Source organism: Sinocyclocheilus rhinocerous, unplaced genomic scaffold (assembly GCF_001515625.1).
Source record: "Sinocyclocheilus rhinocerous isolate Xijiao unplaced genomic scaffold, SAMN03320098_v1.1 scaffold2214, whole genome shotgun sequence".
Taxonomy (NCBI): Eukaryota; Metazoa; Chordata; class Actinopteri; order Cypriniformes; family Cyprinidae; genus Sinocyclocheilus; species Sinocyclocheilus rhinocerous.
Genome location: NW_015636528.1, coordinates 380,332 through 392,314, shown reverse-complemented (window position 1 = coordinate 392,314; position 11,983 = coordinate 380,332). Strand labels below are relative to the sequence as shown.

Here is an 11,983-nt window from a genome sequence, read left to right as displayed (position 1 = left end):
AAAAAAGGTATTTTTTTATTTGGGCTAGTTAAATTAATTTTCGGGCTACCAAAATCTGAAGAGTACATGCCTGAAGGGCTACCAGGGATTTTGAAATTTTGCGAGCCCTGCCTAGAAATAATATGTTGCGTGCCTCATTCTGTGTAAGAAGCCACATCATCTAACAGAAGGATTTTATTTCAAACACTCGACTGACGTTATGAAGTGAGTTTGGAGTAAAAACGTGTTATTAAATGTTGTCTTTTGGACAATAGGTTCGTAAATGCTTCTCATGTTTGGAAAGATGTTTGACTCGTGTTCCTTTTTCAAATGCGCATAATAAGCGGCGCAATCATTTACAACTCAAGCATTTACTACAGATCACAGAGGCGTACCTCACTGACAAGCTGCGCATAACAGCTTTCGCGATTTCATAAATCGCACTAAACTGAACGATTTAATCACAATTTTGTTTCGATATCGATAAATTGTGCAGCTCTAGTAGCAAAATGTCAAAATGAGAAATACTCATACGTTTTACCGTAAAAAATGCATTATGAAATATTTCACACATATTTGATTTATATAGCTACATCATATGTAGGCTACATCTCAAAAACATTGTCTATTCACAGCCATGCAAGCCACATGCTATTTAGTGTTGATGAACACAAGAAGAGCTTAGCAGTTTAGCCCCTGACAATCCACCTAAAGACCTAAGTGACAATCTAAGAACTGTATTTCAGAAAATGAGCACACCAAGCTGAACTTGACTTCAGCAACTAGGTCAACGCTACCATCTGACAGTTTCAAAAATACTGACTCCATTTCATCAAAACAGGCCACAAGCAATATTTAATCAAGTGTCCTATGCAATGCCCCCTTTCAAACTACTACTACAAACAAAAAACATCTCAAACTCAAATATTTAAACTATGTGAATTTGAAATGAGATAAGAAGAATTCATTTTCATATTATTTTGGAATAATAGCTTTGTGATACTGAACCTCTCAAAAGCATGGCTAAACTGGAGAACTGATAGAAGTTACCACAGTATAGAAATGCTAAAAGCTGACAAAGAGCACTATGACATTTTAAACATTAGAGACCAAATTTAGTTTGTGTTGTCAAAAGACCCGGTACTTCGGTACCAAGTCGGTACTAAAAAATGAAAATGTTACGGTACCAGGTTTTTGTAAGTACCGGTGGTACCGAGTTCTTGATGCGCTATCCGAAAGGTGCGCAGATGCGCTCTCTTCATAAAAGCACTGAGACGTGGCGACATCAAAAGGAGGAAACACACCAAACTAACAAAACACTTTAAAGACCAACACCCGGATCAAATGAAAGAGTTCAAGCAGGTAAGTTTCATTTTAATTTAATTTTTTATATTTAGATCTTCTCAGTGTTTCCCATACATTGATTTATTTGTGGCGCCTGCCACAGAATCAAAACTCAACGCCACAAATAGATTTTCCAAAAGGCTTTGACTTCGTTGAATAAACATGAGCACTGCACGTGTCAAAGTCGAAACCCGGTGCGGGTGTTTTTATATCACTGTATTTCTGAAGGAAACTGACTGTCTTCAGAAAATTATCAGTCATTTTCATTTCATCTTGCCTGTAATGCCTGGGCAGCATTTGTGAGCGCAGCGCTTATTTGATTACAGCCGTTACCGGGGAAACCTCTATCTCTCCCGCTCTACAAGCGCCTCCTGCTGGCAGACAATGAATTTGCATATATATGCCGCCACAAATAGATTAAGTTGACTTACATTTATGTAATTAATTAAATACCAAGTTGAAATGACAAGATGTTAAGTTGACTTACTGAGCTGAAATAATTATCTTGTCGAAATAAGACACTATGTCAACTTACTAAGAAAACTAGCAGAACACTAAGCTGAGACAGCAATTTACGAAGTCTACAAAAATATCAAGTTGTCTTACTAAGTTGAATTATTGAGATAGTCAATTTTCATTAAAACAGAGCATTGTGAAACTTTAAGCCATCATGACATCCAAAAAAATAATATATACTACTCCCATAAGGCCAAAAAGGAACTGCATTGCTCAGAAGCTTCCACCACACCATTGCTACACTTCTGACCTAATTAATTTAAAATGTAATAAATGGCCAACCGTGATGAAATTTAGGTTACCTACAGCACAAGATCAGCACCAGTGCTAGCTAGCATCTGCTGCCTTAAATTGTTGATACAACCAATCAAATAAAAAAATAAGACTTTAAAAAAATGATTTACTGGGTGAACAACTGTGAAGCACATTCATAATTTGAGCTGGAATGGCAAGCGCAAATAAAACAGCAGAAAACACAAAATGATGGTAATTTGGTGGACTGGGTGCGTACGATGTGAAAGCAATTCAGCAGCGTAAACAACAATGAATAAACGTAAACCATTCTGACTGAAAATCTGATTTCATTACCTGAAGGCTAGAAATGACGAAGTGGAACTGAAACAAAGCGAATAAAGAATAAAAAAAAACAACAATGCTGAGACACTGTTAGCAATGTTGCCCATTTTCCCATGATCCTCTATGGCCTGGTGCAGATGGTAAGAGGAGGGGTGGGAGGAGATGTTATTGTACACCAGAGCCCATAATTCAATTTCATAATAGTGAATAACCTTCATCATCCTCATTCCCCCGTGCATGAGTGAGTGAGTGAGTGAGTGATACTCTGGCCCTTGTACTGTACCGTCCTGCGGCTGCTGCTGCTGCTGCTGGAGCTCCTGCCCCTGCCTCTGCTTCAGGCTTTTACGTTTGATGTAATCATGGTCGACCGGAGTGACCGCGTACGGGGGAGAACTCGCACCTGCCGCACCGTCGCCAGGCAAAGAAGTTGTTGGAGCCACCACAGATGTGACAGATGAGGTGGCCAACGCTGCCTGACAGGTACTCGCGCCAACTGAGGAGCGCGAGTCCTCATCGTTAATGGATGGAAGCTTTTCCCTGTTGGGAGAAGAGAAAAATGGTGTTAACAAAACAAAAACACAGAAAGATTCTATTAAATGTAGGGTTGTTTTAACACCGTTAAAGAACATCTTAAAAAGTCTCTTAAACGTTTTTGATATACAGCTGTAATCCATTGAAATCTTAGAATCTTAGTCTATGTTTTACGATCCATAAGCCCTCCGGGCCGAAAGCTTAAGGCTACGTTTACACTAGTACGTTTTCGTTTTAAAACGCATACGTTTTGCTACGGTCACGCCTGTCATTTACACTACTCCGGCGTTTCAGACTCTCGAAAACAGAGACTTTTGAAAACGCTGCAGACCCCGTTTTAGTTTGAAAACTCGGGGGTTGCGTTTCAGTGTAAACGCACCAAAACGGAGACTTTTGAAAACGATGGGCTGCTCACATTCGCTCTGCGTATCCTTGACGACCGTGTAAACAATAATATCATGCTCATTGTGGTACCCATAGATTTGTATACACCTTATTCCTAAACGCGGAAGTAAGCCTATGGGTGAGACGTCCAGTTCATTAGCCGCTATAGGGAAATAACGAGAAGAATAACAATGTGCAGTAAACGGTAAATCTGTTTGCATTAAAAACCAGTGTGTTCATAATTAAGATAATACACTAAAATAATAATAGAGTGGTTACGTACAACAAAAAAAAGCTGGAAGAAAATGAGACCGGAAGCAAGACCCATAAAATTTACAAATGGCCGCACCCATTTTTATGTGAAGAATAAGGTGGATAGGTAGATTCCCCATTCGACCACTCCAAGCACATAGACACGTCTGCCATCTAAATAATAGGGCATCTAGCTATACATATCTATGGTTGTACCTGCATGAGTGGTCATGTGACATGCGTTTTCAGTTGTGTAGTGTGGACGGAGATCGTTTCAGAAATGCAGTGAAAATGCCAGTGTAGACGAGGAACGTTTTCATTTTAAAATGCCGTTTTAAAACGAAAACGCACTAGTGTAAACGGGGCCTAAAAGGTTTGTGGTCATACTTGTCGATGCTGGTTTTGGGTGCGGTCTTTTCCTCTCCGCGTGCAAAGGGTCCGACAGCAGCTTCAGCGAGCATGTTGAAGAACAGCTCATAATCTAGTAGCTTCATCTGCTGCTCAGATTGTTCACCATCATCTTCCTCATTCTCCAGCAACTTCAGAATGGTGGCGCTCAGGCGGAAAAACAGCTGGCCAGTCGGAAGTAAGAGAAGAGATATATTTCAGGAAGAATTCAAGTGCAACTTGTGTTTAACTGACATTTTGTAATAGTATAGGAGTACTTGCAGTACACTACCATTTAAAAGTTTGGGGTCAGTGTTGTTTTGTTTTTAAGAAAACTTTTATTCAGCAAGGATGTATTATATTGATCACAATAAAGATTTTTACATTGTTATAAATTTCTATTATATATATATATATATATAAACGCTGTTCTTTTGAACTTTCTATTCATCAAAGTATCCTGAAAAAAATATGCTATAAAATATTAAGCAGCACAATTGTTTTCAACATTGCTAATAAATAGAAATGTTTCTTGAGCAGCAAATCAGCATATTAGAATGATTTCTGAAGGATCATGTGACACTGAAGACTGGAGTAATGATGCTGAAAATTCAGCTTTGATCACAGGAATAAATTACAATAGAAAACGTTAATAGAACATTCAAATATTTCCAATTGTAATAATATTTGACAATATTACTGTTTTACTTTATTTTTTTATCAAATAAATGCAACCTTGGTGAGCAAAAAACACTTGTACCAACTCCAAACTTTTGAACAGTAGTGTACAAATGAGCTCTAATTCACTACATACCTCTAAGGCCTCCATTGCGAGGTCAGGTGGGTTGTGGTAGTGGATTTTGCGTGGGTATCTGGCTGCTTCCTCATGCAGGTAGTGTGCAGACTGGAGGGAGATGACAAAAGGGCTGTAATGAGATGCGTTTCTGACTGTTGGGCGGTCAGCAGCAACTTTCACACATAAAACCCCAGCAACAGCCTTACATGCTTCATACATATTTGAACAGTAGTGTACAAATGAGCTCTAATTCACTACATACCTCTAAGGCCTCCATTGCGAGGTCAGGTGGGTTGTGGTAGTGGATTTTGCGTGGGTATCTGGCTGCTTCCTCATGCAGGTAGTGTGCAGACTGGAGGGAGATGACAAAAGGGCTGTAATGAGATGCGTGTCTGACTGTTGGGCGGTCAGCAGCCACTTTCACACATAAAACCCCAGCAACAGCCTTACATGCTTCATACATATTTCTCCACCAGTAATTAACTAAAAAAGTGGGCATTTCATTCCAAAACAGAGTCAGACCTGAAGGTGAGTTTGCAATCAAGTGACTAAAAGTAGACTTATGTCGGAGTGTCTTAATCATTCTCAAACTGTATCACTGAACTGTTAACGTGTTTTCACACCTGACTGGTTTAGAGCATTTGTTTAGGAACCTGGCAAGTTTTTTCTTTAGTTCAGATCATTTAGGCATATAAACACTATATGCAATATGCCCGGATCCACGCCAAAACAATCAATCTGAGATTGCCTGAATAAGTTGGTCTCTCTCAGCCCAACTGACATAGAACTGTGGAGCGGCTCGGTTGTGGTGAGAAATCAATCCGATCCAACAGACCAACAAACCAAGCAGCATCAGAGTTAATGGGAAATGCATTATATATCTCTATATAAATTTAATGAGGTGGAGCAGGAATGAAGGCTTATTAACATTCGTATAAGTGTGTGTGTGTGTGTCAACAACAGTTACAGATAAAGCCACAATGGAACCCATGGAGTTAACTTGTCAATTTTGATGGATGACGCTATGAGTGAAACCCCAGAACATAAATAGATGCACTCTGACCAATGAGACGATAGATTTACTCCAGGTACATTTATGCAACAATGTACTAAAAATGGAAAAGCTTTTTCTTAGCAGTTTTAAAAAGTTTGCCTACACATGACAATGGTGTCAAAATGTTTCCAATTTACACGAATCCGCGAAAACAGCTAAAACGCTGTATTATGTTTGCCAGGCCACTAGTTGGCGATGTCACTTTGTAAAGACACTCGCGCATGCCTACAGACTGAACACGTAATACGTATCTGCATGACGTTTTTGTAGTTAACATGGAGACGATAACGGTAGCGTTTTTAAAAACTTGCACTTTGAAACCGTTTTCAAAAGCTTACATTATGAGGCCCTCAAACACTGTTGCCATGTAAATGAACAGCCAAAACACAAACCGTTTTACCGTTTTTAGTTGAAAACTGTGTCATGTAAACACCCCCTCACATGTGGCACATTTTGGTATGCTTTGACCCAAACTGACTTAATTAAACTTTGTCAATTGACTTATTATATTGACACTATTGTCTTTAAGAGCTGCTTTTCAGCAGAATCCGAATTATCTTCATAGTTGCGTTTCCATAATTGATTCTGCTATTTTCCTGTTTATTTCTGTGAAGCTGCTTTGACACAATCTGTATTTTATAAAGTGCTATAGAAATAAAGGTGACTTGAATTAACTTGAAGCGAAACGAACCAAAAAGAAACTGCAGTTTTGTAACAAATTAAGCTCCCGTTTTGGAACAAACCAAACAATCTACAGGTCTAAAAACGCCATTAAACAACCCTGGTGATAGATGTCATGCATTCTCAATAGCCAATCAGACTATCCACCAGGCCAGCTATAACCCAGCTCATCACCTTTTTGTACAGCTGCAGGTAGTCTTTGGGCGGCAGTTTGTGCTTCTCTGCAATCTTTCCCAGCATGTAGTGAATGAGCCACTCCTCCTCATCACCGCCACAGAGTGTGGCGCTCTGAAAACACTGCGACGCCGTCTCCAACATCGAGTCCCTGCGCTCTTCCATCTTTAAAAACAAACAAAACAGTAACTGACACAAATCTCTTATTTCTAGTTTTTTAACACACACTCATAAATTGTTTTGTACACAATCGCATGTCTCTCTCACTCTTCATCTACACAAACAGAAGTACCTGTTTGATCAAGTCAGGAGGAAGTTCGTGTTTCCACTGTTTGAGCTGTCTGGAAGCGAAAGAGTGCAAGGCATAGGACATGGTACCATACTCGATCCATAGGGAGAGGTTGGAGCGGTCTATCTCCAGAGCCCGTTTGAAACAGGTCAGCACAGCCAGAGAGTTTTTCCAGATGGGTCCGTCACTCCTGAGCTCATTGGAGTTCAGCTTGTCCTGGATGCAACTGGCGCGTGCCAGTGCCATGCCTGCCCACGAGTCAAACCTACGTGAGAGACGGAGAGACAACAGTCACCTACAGCTGAGCTAACTACATTCATGTTAAAAACATGAAAATGTAAAACTATCGCAGACCTGTTAGGACACATGCAGATGTCGTGCACGTAGAACTTGATGGCTTTCGACTGCTCTTTGTTTTTGAAGTGGTAGTCCGCTAGCAGGTAGTACAGCTCGTTAACCACAGGGGGCGCCGGGGAAGCTCCTTCTGGAAGTGCTGGCACCTTGGAGAAAGAGAAATACTTTTAAGTGACAGGTGAAGAGATAAAAAAGATCTATATATGAACGCATGAAAGTCGATGAGCTCATACCTTGAGAGCACCTCCTTCGATATAAGCAGACACATCGTCTACAGAGATTGTGGGGCCGTCGTTGCGTGGGATTACTCCAGAAAGCCTTTTAAGCAGGTTGGCAAGGTCAGCAGAGACAGTGCTAGTCTTATAGCTGTCAAACTCTGGCAAGGTCTTGGGTTTAAAGTACTCAAACATAAAGACGGCATCATCCCAATGAAGCTCCACCTAGAGACCGGAAGAGATGGAGAGATGTATCAATACTATGTACTCAGGGTCCAAAACTGTTTTATTTTAGGATTATTTATATATTATTATAGTATTTATTCATTTTTTGAATTAGCCTTTATTTTAATACATCCAGTTTTCATTTAAGTTTTAGTTTAAGTTATATTGTTATGTGCTTTTATCATTATTAGTATTTTGTTTAATATTTCTATTTAGCTTTAATTCATTTTTATTTTAGTTTTAGTCATTTTATTATTTCAATTTTAATTTAGTTAACTTCCATTGCAGTATTTGTCATTTTCATTTAAGCATTTTAAATTGAACATATTCATCTAATATTTACATTTTATTTCATTTCAGATTTATTTCAGTTACCGAAAATTATTTTTAATAGTTTTAGTTTTAATCTTAGTTTTAGTCAACAATGACAACATTGGTTCAACATTAACTTTTTGCCACTAAATTAACCTACCTGCCTGTAAATTGAGATTTTATTAATCATAAATATTTCCAACCAACAAAACTATACTCATATATATATATATATATATATATTCAGTTTTATAACCATGATTATTTTTCTTAGAATTTTATTAAAATTATAACTGTCTCTGACAATGGAATTTTGACAATTTTTTCTTTCTCTGTCAGTTTTTACCATGTTAATTTTGGCCTGCGTGCATGTCAAGGAGATTTTGCTGTACACACGAGTGGAGAGTTTTAACTGGGGATTTCTGTCAATCTGTGAGTGAGAACAGACTCTTTTGTCCCCCTCAGGAATAACATTAATATGAACAACGGCAGGCATGCAGTAATATCCTGCACTCTGTGATTTTTTTCATTACCTGAACTATTTGACAATACTGACGAGTGACAAAAGACAGAATTATCACTTATCCATTCAAACAAAAAGCAATTTCCACGCTGGCATTATGACAACGTTTTTGCGGAGAAATGAGCCAAATGTCTATAACAGGGCCGAAAAATTGTGCCGATTAGTTTTGATTTATAACACCAACAATGCAGAATCAGATCAATAAAAGAAACCTACAACAGATTATACTGTTGGTTAATTCATTCAGAGAAGAGACAGTGGCTGGAATTCAGAATGAGTTCAGAAAGCAAGGATCGAGTCATTTGTCCTGATACTGATTCTAAAAAAATAGGAAGAAAGCATCTGTAATTATGCTGCCTTTTAAGATTACAAGTATCCTTTGTGGATCACACACTAAATTCACCCAAAATTAAAGAAAAAGTCAAGAGAAATGTTGATTTGTGAAAAAAAAGAATAAAAATGTATTATTTAGCTGAGAAGCATGCAGATTTTAATAACCCAGGCTAGGGGCAGTCTTGGGGCGGGGTTAAATGCAGAGCACAAATTCCAAGTATGTGACACCATACTTGGCCACACGTCACGTCCTCCTTAAAAAACCCAAAATCACCACAAACATTGACTTTTTTTTGGTTTGTTTTTCTCTTTTACACCAGTGGTGCAGTACCTCGCAGCTGCAAAGACTAAGCGCAGTTCAATATTTGCTAGATGCCTGCAAAAACACAAGCAGCATCTACACAACGCAATCTGTTTCCTCCAGAGACACAGGAATAGGTGCAGAACACCTCGGTATTGTACTTTGGTGGTGTGCACAGCATTTCCTGTGTACAGAGCAGTCCTGCATAATTGGTGTGTGGGTGGCTAAATGATCAATGTGACTCCTGCTGCCAAAAGATAATCAATCACTGAATTATTGCTGAATCAGACCGCCAACTCATCCTACCCAACATCCACCTACCTTCATTAGCACAGGGACAGTTCTCCTTCTCTCTTTATAAAGCTTCTTAGATATTCAAGACATAAAATGAGTACGCAGGAGACTTCGGTAATTCCCCAACATGACTCTGAAGTCAAAACCATTGACTTAACTACACCTTGTGGTAGCATATCATATCAAAGCTAAAATATTACAGCTTTATTTACAGTTTTTCCCAACATGTAATGGTTTAGTGTGACAATCATTGTTGTTCATGAAACATTCAGAGCTGTTTAGTGGGCAGAAAACATTGAGTGAATGCACAAAGTATACTGAATGAGAAAAGGCACAGAAAAACAAGTGAATCAACCACACTCTCCTTGACTGTCTTCTCTATCAAGCAGAATTGGGAAGTTGATTCAGTTTAATGAATTGAATCAAATGCATTGAAAAAAGTCAGCTTGAGACTAAATTGTTCCTAAATCAGCACGGACCTGGCGATACATTACATTAACATCTGGGTCACGAATCAATAACACTGTCTGGGCAAAAAAAAAAGCCATTCAGCCTTTTTCAATGTGTTTTCAGTTTGATAACGACAAAAATTACAATGCTTTTGTTAGTAGTTGCTGTACCGTTGCTAGCTAATTTATTAAAAGAACAGCTTAAACCCTAGCTTAAAAGTTTATTTCACCCCAAAATTTACATTTTGTCATAATTTTCTGTCATATCAGTTACATAATTGGTTCTTGCACATCAAACAATAATATCAAATGGTTGCGTGGACTTTCAATAGAGGGAACATTTTCATTTCTGGTCAACTATCCTTATAACGAGACTCTGCTGTCTCTTAAAAAACCCTTCTATGCTGTCACAATTTCTTAAATTCCTCCCTGTGACAGCTTGTTGAAACTTTGTATTGCTAGCACTTCTCCTGTTATTGCCTCCTTAAAAAACAAAAAAACAAAAAAAAAACAGAGTCTGCTAAATTAATGAATGTATATGTAAAGAAACATTCAGTTTCCCTTTGTTATGTGACATTTCTGAGTGAAGCAGGATATTATAAAGGGTTGTATTAGTGATGAATATGATTTTACTTTGTCTGCATGGCCTTGGTTTTTTGAACAAAGAGTAAGCTATTATTTTGATGAAAGATGTTGAAAACAAACATTTATTATCTTGCATACACTGAAGAATTGTGCACATCAGTGACATTCAGAAAGGTGTGTAAAATATGCTCATATCATTTGTCATTGTGAGTGCACCTGTGGGGCAGAATGCTCCTCGAGGTATCGGGCTTTGCTCTTCTTGCTCGGGTAAGCATACAGGCAGAAGAAACACTGCTCTAGTGCCGTCTCCAGATCCTCTTTATACGGCAGATTCTCATGTCCCGAGAGCCTCTCCCGCAAAACACGCACCTAAAAACAGACACATGATCATTAGACAACCCTCTACATTGCGAGTAAATCACTCGCATATGCGACAATCTTCACTCTGGGCGACTAAATTAAGTCTAATATTAGCCAATTGCTAATACATTCTCAGATTTTACTCGCCAGTGTGTGAGTTGGAGGCTGAGTATATGATTAGCACAGATATATTTTCCCTCACAGAACACTCTGATTGAGCGCTTCAGACTTTCACTCTCCGTCAAGCGATCTGTGATATTTTTCAGTTCATTTGAATGGATGCGCAGCGCACCTGTGTTTGTGTATTTGGTGTAACGTAAACTCTAGTGTGAAGGCGCACGACTCGCCCGTCGCTTTCTCTCACAAGCGCAAAGAGCGAGAGCGAGCGAGAGTCTTACATAACATGCAGAATTGATGCGCTACATGTAAACGATATACTTTGTTGTATTTTCCTGTAAAAATAACGGAGTTCCTTTGGAATTCTTCAGCTTTTAAGAACTGCCGGGTTTTCCTGTAGTAGGCGGAACTAATGCGCAAACGACAATCTCATTGGCTGGTGCTCACCTATTATCGTCCCTGTTTTGATTTCAGCAAATCAGTTCGAGCAAACGCGCACAAAATGATTAATATTCATGAATCCAGTAGCTCATTAATCCTTAGTGCGTTTTTATATTGTTCTTATTAGTAGAATTCGTATAATAATAATAATAATAATAATATTTTATCAGTATTGTTGTTCGTTTTTTTTTTTACAGGAACACTGAATGACCAAAAAAAGCACCAGCACCAGTCCTAAGTTCATGGTTACCAAGTTTTAATTCTAATTACTAAACTTCTATTATTAAATAATACTTGATTATCATATTATAATGCTTGACTCCTTGACTGACTGATATTAAGAGTGTACTTCAGATATTTAAAAAGCTGTACCATTTTACAAACATTATATATAGTATAGTATAGGGGGAAGTCGTGGCCTAATGGTTAGAGTCAGACTCGTAACCCAAAGGTTGCGGGTTCGAGTCTCGTACCGGCAGGGATTGTAGGTGGGGGGAGTGAATGTACAGCG

At 38.6% G+C, this 11,983-nt stretch overlaps 1 protein-coding gene across 1 annotated transcript in view; it reads right to left on the bottom strand.

Annotated features, from left to right (window-relative positions):
* The window catches only part of LOC107747802 (calcineurin-binding protein cabin-1-like), a 116,504-nt gene that overhangs the window by 74,009 nt on the left and 30,512 nt on the right, over positions 1–11,983 (bottom strand). Inside the window, exons 24-31 of the mRNA XM_016562406.1 lie at positions 10,771–10,923; positions 7,551–7,757; positions 7,318–7,463; positions 6,967–7,228; positions 6,675–6,839; positions 5,028–5,117; positions 3,970–4,154; positions 2,699–2,952 (exon numbers count right to left, since the gene is read on the bottom strand). Of these exons, the coding sequence (XP_016417892.1) occupies positions 2,699–2,952; positions 3,970–4,154; positions 5,028–5,117; positions 6,675–6,839; positions 6,967–7,228; positions 7,318–7,463; positions 7,551–7,757; positions 10,771–10,923 (1,462 nt within the window). The remainder of the gene's footprint in view (positions 1–2,698; positions 2,953–3,969; positions 4,155–5,027; positions 5,118–6,674; positions 6,840–6,966; positions 7,229–7,317; positions 7,464–7,550; positions 7,758–10,770; positions 10,924–11,983) is intronic.